This window comes from Nycticebus coucang, chromosome 10 (assembly GCF_027406575.1).
Source record: "Nycticebus coucang isolate mNycCou1 chromosome 10, mNycCou1.pri, whole genome shotgun sequence".
Lineage (NCBI taxonomy): Eukaryota > Metazoa > Chordata > Mammalia > Primates > Lorisidae > Nycticebus > Nycticebus coucang.
The window spans coordinates 57,885,696-57,911,954 of record NC_069789.1 but is presented as its reverse complement, the minus strand read 5'-3'; the positions used below and the strand labels follow the sequence as shown (position 1 = coordinate 57,911,954).

The window sequence follows — 26,259 nt, the reverse complement described above, 5'->3', positions numbered from 1 at the left end:
GAATCGCTTAAGCCCAGGAGTTGGAGGTTGCTGTGAGCTGCGTGAGGCCACGGCACTCTACCGAGGGCCATACAGTGAGACTCTGTCTCTACAAAAAAAAAAAAAAAAAGTATTCCTCCTTATCTTGGAAGTTGTTCTAGAGAGAAAAAAAGTGCAATCATAAAGTATCTGGAAGGTAGCTATAAGAACATGAGACTGCCTTGTCAATCCCAGCTAGAAAATAAAGCATGAATCAACCTTCCCAAGCCTGCTAGCAGCTTGATGGTGGAGGAGGCTGACTGGCACTTTGGCAGAAAAGAATTAAAACCTTAGGTTTGGCGCCTGTCGCTCAGTAGTTAGGGCACTGGCCACATGCACCGGGGCCGGTAGGTTCAAACCTGGCCCAGGCCTGCTAAACAACAACAACAACAACAAAATAGCCAGGCATTGTGGCAGGCAGCTGTAATCCCAGCTACTTGGGAGGCTGAGGTAAGAGAATCTTTTTTTTTTTTTTTGTAGAGACAGAGTCTCACTGTACCGCCCTCTGGTAGAGTGCAGTGGCGTCACACAGCTCACAGCAACCTGTAACTCTTGGGCTTACGCGATTCTCTTGCCTCAGCCTCCCGAGTAGCTGGGACTACAGGCGCCCGCCACAACGCCCGGCTATTTTTTTTTTCTTTTTTTTGGTTGCAGTTTGGCCGGGGCTGGGTTTGAACCCGCCACTCTTGGCATATGGGGCCGGCGCCCTACTTGCTGAGCCACAGGCACCGCCCCGTAAGAGAATCTCTTAAGCCCAAGAGTTTGAGGTTGCTGTGAGCTGTGATGCTACAGCACTCTACTGAGGGCAACACAGTGAAACCGTGTATCAAAAAAAAAAAATAGCTGGAGGTTATAGCAGGAGAATTACTGGAGCCCAAGAGTTTGAGATTGCTGTGAGCTGTGATGCCACAGAACTCTACCAAGAGTGACAAAGTAACACTCTGTCCCCCACCCCCTAAAATCCCATTACAAGCCAGGAAGCTTCCTAGATATTCTGGCCTCTGTTATCCATTCTTTCCTGTAACATACGAATTTCTTTCTCACTAACATTCACATTAACATACTTTTAATATCAACTACATTAATTAAATTTACATTAAGATGAAAAAACCCTGAAATATATGCCCCTGCAAGTTTCTGTCCCCACCCCCCAGCAAAGTCTCTCAAGAGTTGTCTGTGCTTGTTGTCTCCACTTCCTCCTCTTTTCCCTCTAGCCCACTCCAATGTGGCTTTTATCCCCATCACCCATCCAAGCAGCTCTTGTCAAAATCATGAAAACATTTTTTATTTTTTTGAGACAGGCTCTAGTTCTGTCACCCACACTAGAGTGCTGTGGCATCATTTTAGTTCACTGCAACCTCAACCTACTGGGCTCCAGTGATCCTTCTGCCTCAGCCTCCTGAATAGCTGGGACTACAGGCACACACTGCCATGCTTGGCTAATTCTTTTTATTTTTTGTAGAAACCGTCTCTTGTCGACTTGGCACCCGTAGCACAGTGGTTACGGCACCAGCCGCATACACCAGGCTGGCGGGTTCGAATCTGGCCCAGATCAGCTAAACAACAATGACAGCTGCAACAACAAAAAAATAGGCAGGCATTGTGGTGGGCGCCTGTAGTCCCAGCTACTTAGGAGGCTGAGTGAGCTAAGAGAATCTCTTAAGCCAAGAGTTTGAGGTTGCTGTGAGCGACATATCAAGGGCAACATAGTGAGACTCTGACTCAAAAAAGAAAAGAAACACTCTCTTGTCTTTTAGGGGGTTGTGTTGTATCCCCCCAAAGACAGTCAAAGCCCTAGTACCTGTGAATTTGACCATATTTGGAAATAGATTCTTTGCAGAAGATCAAAATTAAGACGAGGTCATTAGGGTGGGCCCTAATCCAGGATGATAGTATGTTTATAAAAGGGGGAAATTTGAGCACGGACACATGCACCCACATGACAATGCCATGTGAATGTGAAGGTAGAGATTGGGGTGATGCATAGCAAGACGCTAGGAGGGAAACACGGAACAGATTCTCCTTCACAGCCATCAGAAGGAACCAGCCCTACTGACCCCTTGATCTTGGACTTCCAACCTCTACAACTGTGAGAACATAAGTACCTGTTGTTAAAATTACTCTGTTTGTGATACTTTGTACCAAACTTCTTTTTTTGAGATACAGTCTCTCTTTATTGCCCTCCATAGAGTGCTGTGGCATCATAATTTACAGCAACCTCAAACTTTTTTTTTTTTGAGACAGAGTCTCACTTTGTCATCCTCAGTAGAGTGCCGTAGCATCATAGCTCACAGCTCAAACTGTGAGCCTCAAACTGTGCCCTCAAACTCTTGGGCTCAAGTGATTCTCTTGCTTCAGTCTCCCAAGTAGCTGGGACTACAGGCGCCTGCCACAAAAACCTAGGTATTTTTAGAGACAGGGTCTCACTCTTGCTCAGGCTGGTCTCGAACCTGTGAGCTCAGGCAATCCACCCACCTTGGCCTCCCAGAGTGCTAAGATTACAGGCATGAGCCACTGTGCCCAGCCCCAACTTCAAACTCTTGGGCGCAAGTGATTCTCTTGCCTCAGCCTCCCAAGGAGTAGCTGGGACCATAAGTGCCTGCCATAATGCCTGGCTATTTTTTAGAGACCAGGTCTTGCTTTTGCTCAAGTTGGTCTTGAACCTGTGAGCTCAGGCAATCCACTCACCTTGGCCTCCCAGAGTGCTAGGATTACAGGTGTGAGCCACCTCATCCAGCCTAACCAAACTTCTTTTCTATAAGTTCCCAAGACACCATTCATCTTGTTTTCCTATAGTAATTTCAGTGGCCAATACTCCTCAAAATGTTGGCCTCAATCCACCCATGTCTTTTTTTCTAGCCTCTCTAACCCAAGTGATCTCATTCAGTTTCATGTATTTAAATGCCACCCAAATACTAATGACTTCTCTATCTAAATTTCCAGGCTAGGTGGCTCCCATAGCTCAGTCGGTAGGGCACCAGCCACATACACCGAGGCTGGTGGGTTCGAACTCGACCCAGGCCAGCTAAAACAACAATGACAACTGCAACAACAAAAAAATAGCTGGGCGTTGTGGCGGGTGCCTGTAGTCCTAGCTACTTGGGAGGCTGAGGCAAGGGAATTGCTTAAGCCCAAGAGTTTGAGATTGCTATGAGCTGTGACAACACAGTACTGTACCCAAGGCAACAGCTTGAGACTCTGTCTCAAAAAAATAAAAAATAAATTTCAAATAAATAAATAAATAAATTTCCAGGCTGACTTCTCCCTGGGGCTTCAGATTCCATTCTACTACTTCTCCATCTGGGCATACATCAGACATCCCAAACTTAAGATGATCAAAAGTCTTGATTCAGGTCTACCAAACCCACCTTTCCCATCCCACTAAGGCCTCCGTAGTACTTTTCACCCAGATACTGAGGCCCCAGATTTGAGTCATCCCCTCAATTCCATATACAATCCATCAGCAAATTCTGTCAGCTCTGCTTCAAAATATACCCAGAATTTGACCGCCCTCCATTATCCCCATACCACCACCGTTTTCTTCCTAGACTAGTGCAATACCCATTTCTTCTGCTTCTATTCTTTATTTTTTTTCTTAGACAGAATCTCACCCTGGGTAGAGTCACCCTGGGCAGACTGCCATGGCATCATCATAGCTCACAGCAACCTCAAACTCTTGGCATAAGTTGATCCTCTTGCCTCAGTCTCCCAGGTATCACCCGCCATGATACCAGCTTCATTTTTTTCTATTTTCAGTAGAGACAGGGTCTCCCCCCTTGCCCAGGCTGGTCTGGAACTCCTAAACTCAAGAAATCCACCCATGTTGGCCTCCCAGAGTGTTAGGACTACAGGTGTAAGCCACCTTGCCCAGCCTGCTTCCATTCTTGCTTTAAGTAGCAGACAGAAAGATCTCTTAGAACAAATTTGGAGCATTACAGTCTCTTTCTCAAGACCTTCTAATGGTGTCCCCATGATACTCAGAATAAAATCTGGAATTCTGCTTGACTTCAAAATTCAGTTCAAATACTTCCTCTGAAACCCGCGCAGCGTGCACTCCCAATCCCTTTCCCCACCTCATCCATGCCACACTGCACTGTATTATGTTGCCATATCTACCTCCCATGCTAGACTGGGAGTTCCTTGAAGACGGGTCCACATCCTTATCATCTGAGCAGCCTCAGGGCCTAACCTAGAGTAGCCCAGGAGTATACATTTCAGACACCTCAGACAAGTCCCACCTACTAGAAAATTCCCTCCCAATTTAAAATGCTGCCTCATTTTTGACCATTCAAATACAATCTACTCTTTGCACCTCAAATTCCAGCAAATTGGCTACTTCATTTTTGCCACCTCTCTTTGAACTCAGAGAGCCTCATGGGCTTCTTGTACTTCCTCCTCCCCCAGGTAACACATCTCGTCCCCATGCCCCAGCTCTCTCATTCCCATTCCCTCAAGGGGGTTCAGATTTCACCCCATTTGGCCAAGAAATTTCCTTAACTAAGACTCTTCCCAGATTCAAGTTCTAACTTTTTAAAAAGTCCATAGGGACGTGTCCAGAATTTCAGTGGCATCTCAAAAACACTTAGAAATACAGCAGATAACGTTTCCTACTGTTTACTACTGAAAAGTCCCTAAGCCCTATAAGCTTCCCCAGTATGAAATCTGACTCTCCACTGGAGAGTTTTGAAAACTTCTGGGTAAAATGTTTGAACAAAGGTCACATTGGTTTCATCCATTTGGGAGGTTTACTTCTGGGCTACAGTTATGCTCTAATGGGTTAGTAGTTGTGAGGCACCTCAAGAGTTTCAGTATTTCAGCCAAGCGCGGTGGTTGTAATCTCAGCACTCTGGAAGGCCAAGGTGGTGGATTGCCTGAGCTCACAGTCCAAGACCAGCCTGAGCAAGTACTAAGATTATGGGCATGAGCCACCATAAATGGCTCACAATTTTTTTTTTTTTTTTGTAGAGACAGAGTTTCACTTTATGGCCCTCGGTAGAGTGCTATGGCATCACACAGCTCACAGCAACCTCCAACTCCTGGGCGTAAGCGATTCTCTTGCCTCAGCCTCCCAAGTAGCTGGGACTACAGGTGCCCGCCACAACACCCGGCTATTTTTTTGTTGCAATTCAGCCAGGGCCGCTTTTGAACCTGCCACCCTCGGTATATGGGGCTGGCGCCCTACCGACTAAGCCACAGATGCCACCCATTTTTTTTTTTTTTGAGACAGAGTCTCACTATGTTGCCCTCAGTAGAGTGCTATAGTGTCACAGCTCACGGCAACCTCAAACTCTTGGGCTTAAGCAATTCTCTTGCCTCAGCCTCCCAAGTAGCTGGGACTACAGGTGCCATATGACATAACGTACATAAAGCACTCTGAAACAGCAGTTCTCAACCTGCGGGTCACAATCCCTTTGGACTGTATTTATTTATTTATTTAGAGACTCTTACTCTGTCACCCTGGGTAGAGGTGCTGTGGCATCATAGCTCACAGCAATGTCAAACTCTTGGGCTCAAGAAACCCTCCTGCCTCGGTCTCCCGAGTAGCTGGAATTACAGGCACCTGCCACAACACCTGGCTACTATTATTCTATTTTTAGTAGAGATGGAGTTTTGCTCTTGCTCAGGCTGTGAATTTTAATTTTTATCCCAGTAATACAAGCATAGAATTTATTTTTATTTTTATTTATTTTTTTGTAAATAAAAAATATTTTATGGCCCTCGGTAGAGTGCCGTGGCCTCACACAGCTCACAGCAACCTCCAACTCCTGGGCTTAAGCGATTCTCTTGCCTCAGCCTCCCGAGTAGCTGGGACTACAGGCGCCCACCACAACGCCCGACTATTTTTTGGTTGCAGTTTGGCCGGGGCCGGGTTTGAACCCGCCACCCTCGGTATATGGGGACGGCGCCTTACCGACTGAGCCACAGGCGCCGCCCACAAGCATAGAATTTAAAACTTGAAGTACTACTAGAAGGATTATATACAACAAAAAAGAAATTCCTTACCCCCTTTTTCAGATGCAACCCATTGTAACATTTTATGCTATTTCTTGTGATATTTTCCTAAAGGTTCATGGCATTAGGACATTTGAGAACCACTGCTCTAAAAGCTATCAAATATTATACCAATTTAAGGGTTTATATTAAACATTGCCTAGGAGGGGTAGCACAAGGTTTCTAGTCCAACAAACCAAGCTGGTTCAAATTCCAGCTCCCAAACCAAGAGGCTGTATTCCCTTAGGCAAGTTACTTAATTGAGTTTCTTCATCTGTAAAATGGGGATAATAATATCCACCCGATCAAGTTGTGACAAATGTAAAATGCTCCATGCAGTGCCCTAGTGTATAGAAAAGTTACCATCTGTGGGAGGCACCTGTGGCTCTGTGAGTAGGGCGCTGGCCCCATATACCGAGGGTGGCGGGTTCAAACCCAGCCCCGGCCAAACTGCAACAAAAAAATAGCCAGGCGTTGTGGTGGGCGCCTGTAGTCCCAGCTGCTTGGGAGGTTGAGGCAAGAGAATCGCCTAAGCCCAGGAGTTGGAGGTTCCTGTGAGCTGTGTGATGCCATGGCACTCTACCGTGGGCAATAAAGTGAAATTCTGTCTCTACAAAAAAAAAAAAAAAGAGAAAATTTATCTGTAAAACTACTATTATCTTCTCTGATCTTGTACATCAATTTTAATCTAAACATTTAAACATCAACCAATCTTTCAATGAGCAATAATCATTTCTTGGATAAACCACATTGGCTATGATATCGTCACTGTACAAATCTTGACCAATCTTTTTTTTTCTTTTTTTGCTGGGGCTGGGTTTGAACCCACCACCTCCAGCATATAGGAGGCGCCCTACTCCTTTGAGCCACAGGCAGTGCCCATCTTGACCAATCTTTAAAATAATAGTTTCTGCAGCCACCTGGATGGAACTAGAGTCCATTATCATAAGTGAACTATCTCCATAATGGGAAAATAACCACCACATGTTCTCACTAGTAAGTGGGAAGTAAACAATAGATACACACAGGCACAAAGAGATGTACAGGATATGGGAAACTAAGAAGGAGGAGGATGGGGGGAAGGATAAAAACTTACCTATGGGGCAAAATGAACACTGTCCAGGTCAGGGCGTGCTGAAAGCCCTGGCTTCAGCATTATACATTGTATCCATGTAACAAAAACATTTATACCCCCTCAATATTTTGAAATGAAAATTTTTAAAATAAAATGACAGTTTCATTTTTTCTCAAATGTCATTTATTAGAAAATACAATTCCAGAGAAAGAAGGAGATACAAGGGAGTCTGGGAAGTGGGAAGTAAACAGTACACAGATCTCTTTAAATCAGGAGCATAAGAGGATCAAAATAAAATGAGCTACAGGCAAAAAGCCTGTAACACATATATGGTCCAATCATCGGGAAAAGTCTCACAACCCATTCCCCATTCCCCCAACCCCATCCCCCAGAAGCCAACTTTATTCTTTTATTTTATTTTGAGACAGTCTTAATCTGTCACCCTGGGTAGAGTGCCGTGACGTCACAGCTCACAGCAACCTCCAACTCTTGGGCTTAAGCAATTCTCTTGTCGCAACCTCCCAAGTAAGTGGGACTACAGTGCCCGCCACAGCGCCCAGCAGTTGTTTTTTTTTTTGTTGCTGCAGTTGTCATTGTTGTTTTAGCTGGCCCGGGCCAGGTTCAAACCGCCTAGCCTCGGTATATGTGGTCAGCACCCTACCGACTGAGCTATGGGTGCTGCCCTATCCTTGGCATTTTAAATTTATTTTTATTTTCATTTATTTTTTTGTAGAGACAGAGTCTCACTTTATCGCCCTCAGTAGAGTGCCGTGACGTCACAGCTCACAGCAACCTCCAACTCCTGGGCTTAGGCAATTCTCTTGCCTCAGCCTCTGGAGTAGCTGGGACTATAGATGCCTGCCACAATACCTGGCTATTTTTTGTTGTTGTTGTTGCAGTTTGGCTGGGGAGGGTTGGGGCCAGCGCCCTACCCACTGAGCCACAGCACTGCCCAGCATTTTTAATTTAAAGGAAAACTTTAAACTTACTTGATGTCCTGTGTCTTCAATCAATGGAGCTTCTTTCTCCAGTTATGGAATGAGTTAGCAAAAGGGGGGATTTCTGATCCTTGGAATTGGGCAGGGAGTTGGTGAGGGACAGTTTACTGAATGTTCCTCATTTTACTCTTTTCCCCAATCATGGGACATATCCAGCCAATTCTGGTTTAAAAGTTAATATCTGGCTGGACAGGTGGCTCACACCTATAATCCTAACACTTTGGGAGGCTGAAGTGGGAAGATTGCTTGAGGCCAGAAGTTCGAGACTAGACTAACCGAGATTGAGGACCCCCCCCCCCCCACCATGTCTACTAAAAATAGAAAAGCTATTGCGGCTCTAATAAGCTGCAATCCCAGCTACTACCCTGTTTCCCCAAAAATAAGACAGTGTCTTATTTTAAGGTGTGCTCCCAAAGATGCGCTAGGTCTTATTTTCAGGGGACATCTTATCTTTCCTGTAAGTAGGTCTTATTTTCAGAGGATGTCTTATTTTTGGGGAAACAGGGTAGAGAGGCCGAGGCAGTAGGATTGTGTGAGCCCAGGAGTTTGAGGTTTCTATGAGCTAGGCTGAGGCAACATGACATTCTAGCAAAGGCAACAGAGAAAGACTCTGTTTAAAAAAAAAAAAAGGTAATGTCAAAGTCCTTTCTTTTTTTCAAGAAAGAGAACCCTTAAGAGTGAAACACAAAAGAGCAAATTTAAAATTCACCTGGTAGAAAATAAGGACATTAAGAGATGGGAGACTCAGTCTCTCCTCTTCAGCTCCTGCTCTCATATAGCTTCCTCCTGACCTAAGAAAATCACTGGAAAAAACCAACAGTGGTTTTTTGTTTTTTTTTTTGAGACAGAGTCTTACTTTGTCACCCTGGGTAAAGTACCGGGGCGTCACAGCTCACAGCAACCTCAAACTCTTGGGCTCAAGCAATTCTCTTGCCTCAGCCTCCCAAGTAGTGGGACTACAGGTACCAGCCACAGGGGCCAGCTATTTTTAGAGATGAGGTCTCACTCTGGCTCAGTTTGGTCTCGAGCTTGTGAGCTCACTCAGGCAGCTCACTCAGGCAATCCATCCACCTCGGCCTCCCAGAGCGCTAGGATTACAGGCATGAGCCACCAAAGACAACAGTTTTGATGGATTTCTCCACCCCATGCCCCCTTCCTTCAGATAGGGCACCCCTTTGGCTCCAGACTAGATAGGTTTACGGCCCTACAGAATGAGGGAAAGTCATATAAAAATGTGTGACAGAAATGGAGTTTGAGGGAGAAGCAGCATAAGAGAAAGAAGTGGAGGTTGGTGAGGAATGCTTTCCAGAAACTACCTACTGGGAGACTATACTGGCTTCTGCAGCCTAGGGGGCCCCCTTCCCGGGGCCAAGGTGGCTTTGGATGAAACTAAACCTAAGGATGGAGGCAGCATTTCCCACCAGACAAAAATGAAGGGCAAGGCCTATGGGGGAGCACCCCCAGCGTATTCAATAAGACCAGATGACCCCCAGAAGGATGCGGAGAATGCAGGGGTAAAGGGTAGAAAGCGTATTCAGGGCAAGTCCTAATGAAGTAGGGGAAGACAAGAGGAAAACCTCCCCCTGAAAAGCATGGGTCCCTGAATACAGGTCCTTGGTAGAACCTCAATAGGGAAGGCCCTTCCTTACACATGTAGCTATCACGTCGCTCTCCTTTGGAGGCAAACTCAAAAAGGCCCAGCAGCACAGGCCTCAGTCCAGCATGGGCAGCCCCCCACCCCAGCAACCTGCGTTTAGGGAGGGAGGACTCTGACTAAGGACTCACTGGGCCCCTCCCCAAATAATTCCCATAGCTAGAAAACAAAAAACAAAACAAAAAAACCTAGGGAAAAGTCCAATAAGAACCTTAATCATACAAAAAGTCCAAACAGGCTCCCTCTCTTGCCTTCTGAGGCATATGTATGTCCCTTCTCTCGAGGCTTCCTGTCCCAGTTAGGACAACATTACTATTTCATTTTTTAAAAATAAAAATAAAGATATCCACCAACCCTCCCCCCGTAATGCTACTTCATACAGCCCCATACACACCCCAAACCAGGCATTGCTCCCTTGACACAAGGTAAACTTAAAACTTTGCTGCAACCTCACAGCCTCCAAGGGGCTGCTGATCACAACCACCCCGAGTTTAATCTGCAGAGGAAGGGACAGAAGAGAGCATCTCACTCTCCCTGCCTCCTATGGTGGAGGTCAGATCCACCTGGACCAAGGAGGGGAGGCCTGCTGAGGACCCTGCCCTTTCACAAGGAAAGGAAGGGTGCCCCGCCCCTAGCTCCACCACCAGCCTGGGGTCCTAGGCCGAGGCTCTGCTGGGCTCACAAGGTCCCATGACTTCGAGATCCCAGTGCGAACCAGCCAGTCTTCTCCTGGGCCAGGTCCAGCTCTCGCAGGCGGATATGCACCTCGCCAAGGAGGACATTCTCCCAGAATCCTTGCTCACTCAGCACGCTAAGCTGGAGCTCCCGCTGCTGCAGGTCCCCCTTGGGGATCCCATCATACACCAACTGCAAATGTAGAGATCAGAAAAAGAGAGTGGTGAGGGGAGGATAGGAAGAAGCCAGACGGACGGAACATGACAGGGAGATGCTAAAGTCTATAGTGGTTTGATCCACCCGAGGCCCACACCATTTTATCTCTCCATCCCCACAGAGCCCAAAGGATACAGAAGGTAAGCAGAATCCAAGGGAAGCTTTAGTGAACTTTGTTCTTTGCTCAGAGTTTAAGTGGGTGTGGCTTTTTATTAGAGCCGCTACTCATTTTCAGCAAAGGACCAATGGGTTCCTTCTTCCCAGAGGACAGGGCCCAGGCCCCATGTGTGGATTCCCAACCTTAAGAATTAGCAAATTTTTTTTTTTTTTTAAATAGCACTGGGCATTTATTAAATAAGTCACAGGCCATTAAGTTCAATTGTGCAGTTGTGAAATCTAATGTCAAAGAGTTTTTGAAACCTTAAGACTGGGTGATCTGCAATGTTCCCAACATGTCTTCGACTGCCTTCAGAGAGTATTTGCTTTCTTTCTTACTTCGACCTGCAAACTGATAAGCTCTGTTTATTTGACGAGCTGCCCAACTAGCATATTTCATGTTGTCCTTTTTCATTTTTGCACTTGCTTTTGGATTAGAAGCAATTATGACTTGCTGACATGTAAAGCCCAAACAAAGCTCTCATATTTCTGTTGTTCAGTTTCAACGCCTGTGCAAAGTACATTCTTTTTTTTTTTGTGGTTTTTGGCCGGGGCTGGGTTTGAACCCGCCACCTCCGGCATATGGGACCAGTGCCCTACTCCTTGAGCCACAGGCGCCGCCCGCAAAGTACTTTCTTGAAAGTTCGAGGTTTTTAAGTCCACCTTGGGTATATTTAACTTCAGTATACTGCTGACCGTATAAGTGGTTGTGTGGATTAGTCATCATAAGCTCCCCTAAACAAAAGGCTGCCTTTGCATAGTCATGTTCATTGATATAGAGTTCTGCAAATTCATGCCAGGCTTCTTGGTCTCCAACAAATTGTTCCAGATACTCATTCAGTTCCCGAATGGCCTCCACATTTTTCCCCTGGGCTTTTCGAATGGCAATCTTATGCTTTCTTGCAGCAGTGTTAGTTGGATCTTCTTGTAAAATTTGATCATATAGCTGTATAGCATCATCATATCTTTCCATTGCTTCAAATCTCATGCCTGTTAATCTCTTGACTCTGTGACTGCCAGGGAACTGTCTTCTTAACTCTTGAAGACAAAACAATGCCAAGTCATCCTGACCATAGTCTAGCGCTGCAATCATCACCTGTTCATATATGATCCAAATATCATCTCCAAGCTTAGAAGCATATTCATTAATTAATTCTTCTCCAACTTCTAGAATTTGCTCACTATTTCGCGAGTTTTCTTCTCTCCATTTTCTCATCTTATCTCTCATTTCTTCCCAAGTGACATCATACAGCTCTGAGACCTTCGCCATCTTCCCAAAACCCCCCAATTTTTTTTTTTTTTTGTAGTTTTTGGCTGGGGCTGGGTTTGAACCCACCACCTCCAGCATATGGGGCTGGTGCCCTACTCCTTTGAGCCACAAACACCGCGCAGCCCCCCAATTTTTTTTTTTTTTTTGTAGAGACAGAGTTTCACTTTATTGCCCTCGGTAGAGTGCCATGGCGTCACACAGCTCACAGCAACCTCCAACTCCTGGGCTTAGGCGATTCTCCTGCCTCAGCCTCCCGAGTAGCTGGGACTACAGGCGCCCGCCACAACGCCCGGCTATTTTTTGTTGCAGTTTGGCCGGGGCTGGGTTTGAACCCACCACCCTTGGTATATGGGGCCGGCGCCCTGCTCACTGAGCCACAGGCACCGCCCCCAATTTTTTTTATGTAAAGAGAAATAGTAAATATTTTTAGCCTTTATAAGCTGAATAGTCTCTGTATGTCACCACTACTCAACTCAGCCACTGCAACATGAAAGCAGCCACAAACAATACCTCCACCAGTAAGTGTGGTCATGTTTCAGCACAACTTCATAAGCAACAACATATAGTTTGCCAACCCTTGCTCTACCCCACCATTTCCCCACACACCATCTCATTGTAGGTAGGATTGCAGGTTTTCCGGGCCACTTTGGTTTTCCTTTTAGTGGTTTTCTGAGGGTCAGGAAGGAGGTAAATCTTCACATAGGGATCAGGGTCATTTCCATCCTGCAGCAGTTGCTACAAGGGAAGAAAACCGAAAACAGACAAGAGATTCTTCTATCTGTCTCTTTATCACCATTTCTGTGATCAAATCCTCACCACACTCTCATCTCCCACACCTGGATTCTTGCAGGGCACACCAAATTTATCTGTCTGCTTCCCAGCCGACTCCATTCTGATAGGAATATCTGCTAGGATAATGATAGGTGTCCTCCAAAACATCAATTGGATTGCCTGTTACACCATGTCCATACTTTTTATCCAAATACTCATGACATAATGTAGTCTGTTTTGAGTGAACTATTGTGTCCCCAGGCATCCTCTCACCATACCTACTATCTGTGCCTATTTTGTCATACGGTCCACTTAACCCCTAAGAGTCAGAAAGATCAAGCTGCTTGCTCAAGGTCAGCCAACTAGTGATTCATCCAGTCTGATCTCTTTTTTTTTGAGACAGTCTCACTATGTCACCCTCAGTAGAGTGCTGTGCTGTCACAGCTCACGGCAACTTCAAACTCTTGGGCTTAAGCGATTCTCTTGCCTCAGCCTCCCAATAACTGGGACTACGGGCGCCCACCACAACACCTGCCTATTTTTTTGTTGTTGTTGTAGTTGTCATTGTTGTTTAGCAGGCCCAGGCTGGGTTTGAACCTGTCAGCCACCATGTATGTGGCTGGCACCCTAGCCACTGAGCTACAGGCACCAGGCCCCAGTCTGATCTTTTTAAAACCTAAGTCAGGGCTGGGTGGGCAAGGTGACTCACACATGTTATACTAGCACTCTGGGAGACTAAAGAGTGTGGATTTCTTGAGCTCAGGAGTTGAGACCAACCTGAACAAGAGTGAGACCCCATCTCTACTAAAAATAGAAAAACTAGCCTGGCATTGTGGTGGGTACCTGTAGTTCCAGCTACTTGGGAGGCTGAGGAAAGAAGATTGCTCAAGCCCAAGAGTTTGAGGTTGTTAAAGCTATGACGCCATGGCACTCAACCCAGGGGGACAGAGTGAAACTCTGTCTAAAAACAATACAAAAACCAAAAAATCAACTTAAGTCAGATCATGTCACACCTATGCCCCAAACCCATCTCATTCAGAGAAAAAGCCAGAATCCTTACTGTGAGTCCAGGCTCTGGTCAACCATGCCATTTCCAACCTCATCACCTGCTTCTCTCAAGCCTGCTCTACTGGCTTCAGCCACTGGCCCCTTGTAGTTTCTGGCATAGCCCAGGCAGGCTCCCAGCTCCTCACTTTGGGATCTAACTGCTCCCTCTGCCCAGAACAGTCCTCTTTCAGATGCACATACATGCCCCTCCTCCACCTCCTTCCCTTTTGCTAAGATACCTCCTCATCAATGAGGCCTTCCCTGACCACTCTATGCAAACAGCCACTCCCCTCCTTCTCTGCTTTATTTCTTGCCACATTCTTACCACCATCTTACATGCCATATATTTTATCTATTTGTCTGTCTGCCTTTTCCAACTAGAATGTAAGCTCCCTGCCTGGGTGCAGTGACTTAGGCCTATAACCCAAGCACTGTGGGAGGGCAAAGCGGAAAGAGAGCTTGACCTCAGGAATCTGAGAGCAGCCTGAGCAAAAGCAAGACCCTGTCTCTACTAAAAATAGAAAAAATGAGCCAGGCATTGTAACAGGTACCTATAGTCCCAGCTACTTGGGAGGCTGAGGCAGGAGGATCCCCTGAGCCCAGGAGTTTGAGGTTGCAGTGAGTTACGATGACATCACTACACCCGAGCCCAGATGACAGAGACTCTGTCTCAAAAAAAAAAAGAATGTAAGTTCCCTGAGGACAGAGATTTGTTTTGTTTTCTCCTGTATGAATCCATAACTAATGTATTAGTACCTGGCGTAAGGAGAAAACTTGATAAATATTTGTTGAATGAATGAATGAATAAATTACGGTGACAGAGTGAAATTTAAGTCTCTGACTTTAACGTTCATGCCCCTCTTGCTACGTCCCACTGCCTACACTGAAGGCCTAACACAGGGTATAGCACCCTGCAAGTATTCAATAAAACTGCCTTTCCCCTTCTGTTTACAAAGTTCTTAGAATCCACACCAAAAATTCAATAATGATATACTGCCTTAATCATGCTCAAAGGTTGTCATGTGGCTGCTGTCTCATTATATCAAGGTAATAAGCCCTTGGGCCTCTCTCTTATAACAACTACTCTTATAAAAATACCAGGCATGGTGTTATACATGAGTGATCTACGTGCATTACCTCATTTAATCTCCACAACAACCCTGTGGGTAGATACTGACATTATCTTTGTTTGAATGAGGCTCAGAGTAATTAGGTCACTTGCCAAAAACCATAGCTAGGGGCAGCACCTGTGGCTCAAAGGAGTAGGGCGCTGGCCCCATAGGCCAGAGGTAGCAGGTTCAAACCCAGCCCCAGCCAAAAGCTGCAAAAAAAAAAAAAAAAAAAAAAATTCCAAAAAACATAGCTAGGAAGAAGCTGTACCTTTATAGCCTGGTCATACGATAGGCCTGGCATGGTAGAGGCCCATGGCAGATGCTAAGTGAATCTTTGTGGTTACTCTCATGACATGGGGTGGAGAAGACCTGACCAATCAAAAAGTAGCACAGGCAAGATAAAAAACCAAATGAGGGTGGTGCATGCATGTACTTACCAAATCCCGAATGTGCATCACCATGATGAAGAGTTTATTGTTTTTGTAGGAGATGGACAGCTTCACCTCTCCTCCTACCTTTCCCATGGGCCGGGCCCATGTGCTGTCTGCAGGGACAAAGGAAACCAAGAAAGGTCAAGAGGCTAGCCATGCCCCTATCTGGTGTCAGGCTCTGTTTCTGTTTTCTTTTTGAACCGCCTTATCCCAGTCTTTCCACATCAGGTTCCTGATATTCAGGAGATCTATACACAAGAGGTTTGGAACATGATTTAGAACTGGGTTGGGATAGGTCTATGTAATCTAACAGTGACATCACCAGCTGAACACCCACCCTGTAGGAAAGCCTAGCAAGAAGCCGTAGACCCCACGGCCTGAATGGGAAAGCAGAGTCCCTAGACAGTAAGAAAAGGAACAGGAGACAAGTTAAGGAAAGAAATGAAATAGGGAAAATTAGCCTTGGGGTAACTTCAGAGGGGTTGGGAGGAATGTCTCTGAGAAGGTACTGTACCTAAGGATTTGGGAGCTGGGCTGATGCCTACAGCCTTCTCATCCCGAGGCAGAGGGTAGAAGAAGGTGTACACCAAATCACACTGGAATGGAATCAGAAAACAGGGCCATTCTTCAGTGCGACAATGGCCCAATAACAAAAGGAAAGAGATTTATGAAATAAAACAACCAAATGTAATAGGCAGTTCTTATTTGGATCATAGCTCCAAAAAACCATATGGGGGATGATAGGGTAATTTTGAATCTGGTCTATGTACTGAATGATATAATAACACTTAAGTTATAAAAGAATATGTCTATATTTTTTGAGATACATAATGAGCATTTAGGGGTACAAAATCCTAATAACAATAATTTACTTTAAAATATTTCATAAAAAATAAACTGTTAATAGATTAAACATTATTTAGGGCACTAATAAGACTGTTTCTTGGTGGGGTGTCGCCTGTGGCTCAAGGAGTAGGGCGCCGGTCCCATATGCCGGAGGTGGCGGGTTCAAACCCAGCCCCGGCCAAAAACCACACACACACACACACAAAAAAAGACTGTTTCTCTACTGTTCTGTCTGTTTAAAAGTTTTCATACTAAAAGCTTTTTAAAAAAGAAAGAACAAAACTAGTCACATCAGCCTGCACCGCTGTCTTCCCATCAATAACACACACACACACACACACACACACACACACACACACACTCTCTACTCAAGCACTGAGAAATGCATGAGCCAGCCTTGGACAAAGAGATTAAATCCCTTGGGCGGCGCCTGTGGCTCAGTCGGTAAGGCGCCGGCCCCATATACCGAGGGTGGCAGGTTCAAACCCGGCCCCGGCCAAACTGCAACCAAAAAATAGCCGGGCGTTGTGGCAGGCGCCTGTAGTCCCAGCTACTTGTGAGGCTGAGGCAAGAGAATCGCTTAAGCCCAGGAGTTGGAGGTTGCTGTGAGCTGTGTGAGGCCACGGCACTCTACCGAGGGCCATAAAGTGAGACTCTGTCTCTACAAAAAAAAAGAGATTGAATCCCACTCTTGAGAATGTTTCCTAACTAAACAGGGGGAAGAAAACAAAGGACAAAAACAAATGTGTGGAAATACCCACTTGAGCATTACTAGTGGACAAAATGGACCTACTCTAAATACCCTTCAAAAAGCAAGTGGTTAAGGAGATTGTGGTATTGCAAGTCAATGTACTAATTTGGCACAGTTATTTAAAGTTATGGCACATGCTTACTACAAATGTTAAGGGAAAAAAATTCAGAAGATAGAATTGTATTTAAACTATGACCACTGTAAAACCACAAAAGTCTTGCTTATATATGAACAAATAAGAAGAGAACATGGAAAAAGGAGTCAGGTGATCTGTAATAGTCACAGTCCCTACGACTATAGGTGTATGACGGCCATTATAACATAATTTGTGTGTGTGTGTCTGACAAAGTCTCACTATGTCACCCTCAGTAGAGTGCTATGACATCACAGCTCACAGCAACCTTAAACTCTTGGGCATAAGCGATTCTCCTGCCTCAGCCTTCCAAGTAGCTGGGACTATCGGCGCCCACAACACCCGGCTATTTTTTTGTTGCAGTTGTCATTGTTGTTTAGCTGGCCTGGGCTGGGCTCCAACTCACCACCCTCAGTGTAGTGGCTGGTGCTGTAACCACTATGCTACGGGTGCAGAGCCAACCTAATTTGTTTTAAAAAATCTATGTGGGTACCCACATTCAACCTACTAGGAAAAAAACTACTTTTCCTCACGCAGAAATCCCTTCGCTCCTTAGGTTCTGGTCACTCTAATCACTCCGCGGTCACAACTGCCTGGTAAATGTCTCTCCGTGGGCCCAGCTACATTCACATTTCTGTTTGATTGGTTTGTGTGCCTGACCCTGTGAGGCCAAGCCACTATGGACCTGCCCTCCTCCTGTCTTCCACAGACCAGAGCACTGGCCCCTATGTCAGCACAGCAGAGAGCTAAGTCCTTTCCTTGACTCCTGGAGGCTCCAGGGCCCTCTGCCCTTGCCTCCCACACCGCCCCCACCAGCAGCCAGGACAGCCAGGAGCAGAGAAGAGCCCACCCACCTCAGCCACATCGGGGGCTGCGTGGATCAAGTGCCAGATGTAGCCGTTTAACTCTTCCCTCCGCCGCTCAGCCACTGCCTCTCCCCGGGAGCGGCCTATCACGAAGCGACTAGGGAAGCTGGCATGGCAGGGTGGGCAACGGGCACGCAGGAGGGGAAAATGGGAAGAGAAAGCAGAAGCCACAAACTTTTTTCATGTTTCATTGGTATTCCCAGCCACCTGACCCCCTCCAGCCTCCCTTCCCAGGGACCCTCACTACCTGATTCCTCCTGGCTCCCCAGTCGGTCCCCAGGTCTGACTACACTCAGCACCTCACCTCACACAGTTCCAAGGACCCCAAACAAGAGAGCCAAACCGCTGGGCAGAGTCCTGCAGTTCCCCAGAAATGCCTTGGGAGCTTTCGAGGCCCCAGTTTCTCCCACCCAATGTAAAATTTACCAGCATTTTTTTTTTTTTTATTGCAACAGAGTCTCACTATGTTGCCCTTGATAGAGTACCATGGTGTCACAGCTCACAGCAACCACAAACTCTTGGGCTTAAGCAATTCTCTTGCCTCAGCCTTTCAAGGAGTTGGGACTATAGGCACCCACCACAACGCCAGGCTATTTTTTTGTTGCAGTTGTCATTGTTTAGCTGGCCTGGGTTGGGTTTGAACCTGCCAGCCTTGGTGCATGTGGCTGGCACTGTAACCACTGTGCTACGGGCGCCAAGCCCAGAAAAATTGTTTTTTAAAAAATTGTGGCAAAATCCATAATATAAACTTAACCATCTTAACTACCTTTTTTTTGAGACAGAGCCTCACTTTGTCACCCCTGGTACAGTGCTGTGGCATCACAGCTCACATCAACCTCAAACTCTTGGGCTCAAGCGATCCTCTTGCTTCAGCCTCCCGAGTAGCTGGGCCTACAGGCGTCCACCACAACACACAACTATTTTTTTTTTTTGTAGAGACAGAGTGTCACTTTATGGCCCTCGGTAGAGTGCCATGGCATCACACAGCTCACAGCAACCTCCAACTCCTGGGCTTAAGCGATTCTCTTGCCTCAGCCTCCCGAGTAGCTGGGACTACAGGTGCCCGCCACAACGCCCAGCTATTTTTTGGTTGCAGTTCAGCCGGGGCTGGGTTTGAACCCACCACCCTCGGTATATGGGGCCAGTGCCTTACCGACTGAGCCACAGGCGCCGCCCAACACACAACTATTTTTAGAGACAAGGGTCTCACTTGTGCTCAGATTGGTCTCCTGAGTTTAAGCAATCCACCCTTGTTGGCCTCCCAGAGTGCTGGGATTACAGACATGAGCCACTGTGCCCGACCCATCTTAACCACTTATAAGTGTACAGTTGTGTGGCATTAACTACATTCACATGGTTGTGTGCCATCACCACCTGTCTCCGGAAGTCCTTTCATTTTGCAAAACTGAAATTCTAAGCTGGATGCGGTGGCTCACACCTGTAATCCCAGCTCTCTGGGAGGCTGAGGAGAGTGGATTGCTTAAGTTCAGGAGTTCAAGACCAGCCTGAGCAAAAGAGAGACTCTTTCTCTATTAAAAATAGAAAAACATGGGCGGCGCCGGTGGCTCAAGGGGTAGGGTGCCGGTCCCATATGCCGGAGGTGGTGGGTTCAAACCCAGCCCCGGCCAAAAACCAAAAAAAAAAAAAAAATAGAAAAACAACAAATGTCTTAACATGAGGTAAAGGCTATGTTAATTAGCAGGATGTAAGCACTCCAATTTGTGCAAATAATCAACACATTAAATCCCATAAAAAAATAATAAAAAAAATAAAAATAGAAAAACAAGCCAGGTGTGGTATCAGTGCCTATAATCCCAGCTACTTAGGAGGCTAAGGTAAGAGGATGGCTTGAGTCCAAGAATTTGAAGTTGCTATGACCTATGACACCATAGCACTTTACCCAAGGTGACACAGTGAGACTGTCTCAAAAAAAAAAAACCCCAAAACTGAACCTCTGTGCCCTTTAAACACCACTGCCTCCCTTCCCGCACACCCCGGCCATCACTATTCTACTTTTGGTCTCTATGGATCTGTCTACTTCAGGTAATTCAGATACATAAAATCATCCAATTTTTGTCTTTTTCTGACTGATACAGTTCATTTAGCACGATGTCCTCACCATTCATCCATATTGTAGCATGTGTCAGAATTTCCTCCACTGTAATACGGAATAATACTCCATTGTAAGTACATGCCACAGTTTGCTTATCCATTTGAAAAATGGCAGAACTCTTTAAAAAATTAGAAACCTTGAAACATCTTCAAATTCGGTCGTGCCCCTAACTTTAGATCCATGTGCCTTCCTTCTGGCAGAGGGGCCCAAACTTAAGAGTCCCAGCAGGAGGAAGGAAGAGCCTTTGAGTGTCAGGAGAGGTTGGCCAGTAGGGGGAACCCTCATTATCAAACTCAATACCAGGCCGAGCAAAGCAGGCAGATCTTCAGTCTAAAAGGGTCTTTTCTGCCCATCTAGTACTATCTACCCCACACCGCTAACCCCTTCCCCCTCCCCTTTATCCCGCTGTGCAGAGGGGAAAGGGGGCAGCTACCTGGGCAAGAGTGAAGAAGGAAAGAGTAGCCGCAGCTTGTTGTGCAGTTCCTGGAACTCCTCAAATGTCCGCTGGATATAAGTGGCCTCATGAGCATTTTCTCGTATCACCTTTACCACATATGTCTGCAAAGGCACAAATCTTAGCATATACCTGTCAAGCCCTCTGCCCCCAACGAAGGGGGTAGGTAAAGGACCAGAAGTGCGTGTGCGATGGGGCGAGTGGCACTTTCCAGAAGGAAGACAGCAAGAGTCTCTCCAATGAAAACAAAGATGATAGATAGCACATATGCAAGGACCCTTGACTCAGAGGCAAAAATCATCCTATTCAGCATCCTGATTCCAGGCAGGTCACTTGAGCAAGGGAGAAGGAGCCTCCTCCAGCATAGGAGGCTCAGTCAACCCCATGCCCATTGTGCAAGTCTAAAAACAGGACCCCGGGCGGTGCCTGTGGCTCAGTGAGTAGGGCGCTGGCCCCATATACCGAGGGTGGCGGGTTCAAACACAGCCCCGGCCAAACTGCAACCAAAAAATAGCCGGGCGTTGTGGCGGGCGCCTGTAGTCCCAGCTACTCGGGAGGCTGAGGCAAGAGAATCGCTTAAGCCCAGGAGTTGGAGGTTGCTGTGAACTGTGTGAGGCCACGGCACTCTACCAAGGGCCGTAAAGTGAGACTCTGCCTCTACAAAAAAAAAATAATAATAAATAAATAAATAAATAAATAAATAAAAATAAAATAAAAACAGGACCCCAATAAGTCGGGGTAGTGGAGAGCAAGAGAGGGCGTCAGACTGGAGAAAGTACTTACATAGCCCTTGTTGGGGTGGAAAATCTTCTCGTGGCGGCAGAGAAAAACACTGTTGATTCGCCCAGAGCTCTTGAGAGTATGCGTTCGGGGGGCAAAGGAAAGGGTCAGCCGGTCATCTGAGCCTGTGAACTTCATCTGAGCCAGGTTATGGATGAAAAAATTGAGCTTTGTGGCTACACTGCCCAGGCTGGACTCAATCAACCTGTTGGTATAGGAGGATGAGAAGAAATGAGTGTAACTGTGAACCCAAAGTCCCACTATCTTCATAGTGGTATCCAAGAGAATATTCCCTGATTCCTGAGACTTACAATCAGCTCAGATCAAATTCTTTTCCTTGGGTGGTACCCTCATAGAATACACGATTGGTACACAATTATCTCATTCAGTTTACTCATGTGAATCCTGGGGTCTTATCTCCTCCCCTGGCTGCCTACCTAAGCCAAAGATAGTCAAACCAAAGTAGGAAGGGATTAGGGGCTCTAATGTCTAAATATTGTTGTTAAACTGAATTTCAAGGTGCAGTACAATGGAACTTCACCAAGAACTTTTCAATCTAGAGACTTCAGTTCAAAAGGAGAGGCCCTGGGCGGCGCCTGTGGCTCAGTGAGCAGGGCGCCGGCCCCATATACCGAGGGTGGCGGGTTCAAACCCAGCCCGGGCCAAACTGCAACAAAAAAATAGCTGGGCGTTGTGGCAGGCGCCTGTAGTCCCAGCTACTCGGGAGGCTGAGGCAAGAGAATCGCCTAAGCCCAGGAGTTGGAGGTTGCTGTGAGCTGTGGCCATGGCACTCTACCGAGGGCAATAAAGTGAAACTCTGTCTCTACAAAAAAAAAAAAAAAAGGAGAGGCCCAATGTTAGACCTAAGAAAAAATTTAGTTCCCTAAGTTCCAAAAGAGTGCAAAATATAATGGAGACATCATCTACATGGACAGAATGATAGGAATTAGTACATAGACAAATGTTTGACTTCATACATAGTATTCCTAAAAAATGGTGTCAAACATTGACAATTGAATCATGGACTTCTATGTTTTGGCTGGGGGAAGGGTCTAACCAAGAGAACTAAAGACTATTATACATTGCCTCATAGACAGTTTTTGGCTGAGACTTGGTAAGACCACAGATAAAAGTGATGGCGATATCCCTATATACAAAGCGTAGCACCAGAATACAGATGGGAAACTGAAGCTAAGCAGAATAATTTACCCAAATCAGAGGCGACATTGGGACAATACATGTATATCTGTGTTGTCAACTCTAGGCTCTACCATCTGAGCTGAGGCTTTCTCCTTTACCTAGCCCTGCTCCTGCCAATCAGGCACTGTGGGAATTACTCAGGATGAGCAGTGCTGTTTTACATAGGGTGTTACCTAGTAAAGTAGGTAGTGGCATTGGCCTCTGTATCCTGAGGCCTCAGAGCATCATACACATACTTGAGGTCCTCCAGGTCTGAGAGCTCAGGAATCCCACAGGACAACATCTAGAAGGAACAGACAGAAGGAAAGGGTGCTTGTAACAATAGTGAATTCTTGTTTTTTCTCCACCCTAACACAAGATTGTCTATAGGTAGGCTCCCTAACCCTTCTATAGGGTGGTAAACAGAAAGTTGGAGTGAATGGAAGGACCACAGAAATTGGCCAGAGGTGGGCAGTGGCTGGAGGACCACAGGAATTGAGGGGCTGGAGTAGGGAGTCAAATACCTACACAGACACCATTGTCCCCAGCAATACTGGGTCCCGGCCTTTATCTAGGGAGGCATGTACTCAGTTGGGGCTCAGAGAAGTAAATCTTAAGAAATCCTTAGAAGATAGGAAAATCTGGGCGGCACCTATGGCTCAGTGAGTACGGCGCCGGCCCCATATACCGAGGGTGGTGGGTTCAAACCCAGCCCCGGCCGAACCGCAACAACAAAAAAAAATAGCCGGGCGTTGTGGCGGGCACCTGTAGTCCCAGCTACTCGGGAGGCTGAGGCAAGAGAATCACATAAGCCCAAAAGCTGGAGGTTGCTGTGAGCCGTGTAACAGTAAAGTGAGACTCTGTCTCTATTTTTTTTTTTTTTCTTTTTTTTGTAGAGACAGAGTCTCACTGTACCACCCTTGGGTAGAGTGCCGTGGCATCACACAGCTCGCAGCAACCTCTAACTCCTGGGCTTAAGCGATTCTCTTGCCTCAGCCTCCCGAGCAGCTGGGACAACAGGCGCCCGCCACAACGCCCAGCTATTTTTTGTTGCAGTTTGGCCGGGGCTGGGCTTGAACCCGCCACCCTCGGCACATGGGGCCGGCGCCCCACTCACCGAGCCACAGGTGCCGCCCGACTCTGTCTCTATTAAAAAAAAAAAAAAAGGGTGGCGTCTGTGGCTCAGTGAGTAGGGCGCCGGCCCCATATGCCGAGGGTCACGGGTTCAAACCCAGCCCCGGCCAAACTGCAACAAAAAAATAGCCGGGCGTTGTGGCGGGTGCCTAGTCCCAGCTGCTTGGGAGGCTGAGGCAAGAGAATCGCCTAAGCCCAAGAGTTAGAGGTTGCTATGAGCCGTGTGACGCCACGGCACTCTACCCAGGGCGGTACAGTGAGACTCCATGTCTCTACAAAAAGAAAAAAAAAAGAAGATAGGAAAATCTTAAAGATGGTGGCTGACAATAAGAAGGAGGTGTTCAGAAAGGGATAGAGCTCCTCACCAGGCCCAGGAGGTTGAGGAAGAGGTGGGTGTGCTTGCGAATGAGGTTGTAGGCTTGGCAGCAAAGGTCAACAAAATCATGGAAGCGGCTGGAAGGCTTGTCACCCCCGTTGATGACATACGCCATGTCCGAGGTGAAGACAAAGGGGGCACGGTCCCTGGGCCAAGGGGAACATACAGGTAGAAGGTCAGCTGGAGGAAGAAGTCCACTTGTGGGCTACATCAGGGGTGGTTTCCCTTATCCCTCACCATGTGTATGAACCTGAAACCTGGATAGATGAGGCTCTATCTTTTTTCTTTTATCTTTATCCTATTTTAATCTTAAAAGATCCCCCGGAATTTGAGGTTGCTGTGAGCTAGGCTGATGCCCTGGCACTCTAGTCCAGGCAACAGAGTGAGACTCTGTCTCAAAGCAAAGGAAAAAAAAAAAAAAAGATCCCCAGAGACACATATTCCATGTCTTTCATTAATGCCGTATCTGCGAGCCAGCAATATTTTTCTACATGTCTAATCCCATTCCCTTTTATTGCAGTTAGGGTCATTTCCCTTCACTCAGTCCTCAGTAGAGAAGGAGAACAGCTGGTCTCCACCTTCTTGTGCCAGGACTTGACCTCTTTACCAGTCATCTCTTCTCCACAGCTGCTCAGCCCAGGGACCACGCTCTACGGCCCAGCTCTCTTCATTATGGGCATGTGTCCCAGCTCTGAACCATTTTTGCTCCCCTCCCAACCCTCCACGCACATCTTGGCTTCAGGAGATCATTACCGCTTAATGTTGCCAAACATCTGGGCGTGACCCAGGAAGCGACCAAAATCGATGTGGAACATGTGACCAGTGGTCTTCAGCATGATGTTGTCATTATGTCGGTCACAGATGCCCAAAACGTATGTGGCCACACAGCAGCCAGCACAGGAGTAGATGAAGTTCTCCACAGCCTGGGAGGGGTCAGGGCAGATGGGAGGAGAGGACATAAAGCTGACTTAGAGGGACTCCAGGGGCCAGAGCCAGACAGAATTCAGCCAGTCCTGGCCTCTCTCTCTTTTGTGAACTCCAACAGCAGCCCACATCTGCCAGTTCAGCTTTTATCACATAATAATGTACACATTTATACACAGAAACATCTCCCACATGTTACGGAGTGGAAGGAAAGGGAAAGTTTTTATATGTATCTCCACCCTTCATCTGAATGTCGTCATCTTCTCCTGTCCCTTCTTTCTTCTACGGAAATTGGAAAGACAGTGGACTGGTCTGAGTGTCCAGACTTGACCAGTCCAGACTTGGGAGATCTTAACAGACAGGAAGACTGACATTTACAAATCTCTCCGGAGGCTGAGGCAGCCAACCTAAGGATTCCTTCCTGACCCTGCTCAGAATTCTGCTCTCCTTCCTTCCCCAAATAAACTCCCATTTCCCCGCCACCAAAAAACTCCCATTCCCAGCATTCTTGATAAGAGCTAAATGCCAATCTAATTAAAGTCACTGCACTCTGAAGAGCTGAGGCAACTTAACACTTCTAGTGAGTTTTTTACACTTTAAAATCAGACATCTCTAGTTGGTGAGATGTGCTAGAGATATTTTTGAGTTTAAAGCAGGAAGGGAGTAGTGAGGGATTGGATCCATTTTACTCTGTCTGGTCAACATCTGTCCCCTTATCTGTCTTTCCAGAAGCAAAAATACATGGAATCAGCAGATGGACACCTATTGTCTTCTGAATCCTCCTTGTGAAGTTTGCAGAATTCCCAAGAACTCAAGAAAGATTTGTCAGCAGAGGGCAATAGTTATCATAGCCAACTAGGCATGTACAATATTGGGAACAAGAGAAAGACTATCTAGAATGCTCACCCTCCCTTCCTCCCTCTGCATATTTCTATCCATCCTTCAAGGACATTCCTTGAGCCCCACATCTTTCCAGACCTTCTCAGCTCATGCTGACTCCTCCTTTGAGCCCCTACGGAACAAGTGTGATAAAAGTGAACACCATCAATACTGTTCACTTGTATCACAGTTCATCTTTTATCACATAATAATGTACACATTTATACACAGACACATCTCCCACATGTTAGTGGAAGGAAAGGGAAAGTTTTTATATGTATTTCCACCCTTCATCTGAATGTCATCTTCTCCTGTCCCTTCTTTCTTCTACAAAAATTGGAAAGACAGTGGACTGGTCTGAACACTCTGGGTGTTGGATTTATCTGTTAGGACATAAGGAAACTTTGAAG

The 26,259-nt window shown here is 46.5% G+C and overlaps 1 protein-coding gene and 1 pseudogene across 8 annotated transcripts in view; both read right to left on the bottom strand.

Moving 5' to 3' along the window:
• Positions 1-7,488: 7,488 nt before the first annotated feature.
• PIK3C2B (phosphatidylinositol-4-phosphate 3-kinase catalytic subunit type 2 beta) overlaps positions 7,489-26,259 on the bottom strand; it is an 81,297-nt gene continuing 62,526 nt past the window's right edge. For 6 of the 7 annotated variants that reach the window (XM_053604236.1, XM_053604239.1, XM_053604238.1 and 3 more), the window contains 10 exons: positions 24,800-24,969; positions 24,036-24,192; positions 22,731-22,840; positions 21,361-21,562; positions 20,557-20,681; positions 17,999-18,116; positions 15,929-16,010; positions 15,421-15,527; positions 12,660-12,788; positions 7,489-10,603 (listed from right to left, as the gene is read on the bottom strand). In XM_053604236.1, the coding sequence (XP_053460211.1) occupies positions 10,415-10,603; positions 12,660-12,788; positions 15,421-15,527; positions 15,929-16,010; positions 17,999-18,116; positions 20,557-20,681; positions 21,361-21,562; positions 22,731-22,840; positions 24,036-24,192; positions 24,800-24,969 (1,389 nt within the window). In that variant the 3' untranslated portion in view covers positions 7,489-10,414. Of the gene's footprint in view, positions 10,604-12,659; positions 12,789-15,420; positions 15,528-15,928; positions 16,011-17,998; positions 18,117-20,556; positions 20,682-21,360; positions 21,563-22,730; positions 22,841-24,035; positions 24,193-24,799; positions 24,970-26,259 lie in introns of those variants that run through there. The other variant, XM_053604241.1, reaches the window with a different exon arrangement.
• LOC128595538 (ER membrane protein complex subunit 2-like) lies at positions 10,629-12,646 on the bottom strand (annotated as a pseudogene). The gene is made up of 2 exons (XR_008382950.1): positions 11,416-12,646; positions 10,629-11,308 (listed from the first exon to the last, which is right to left on the bottom strand). The product of XR_008382950.1 is annotated as an ER membrane protein complex subunit 2-like (transcript).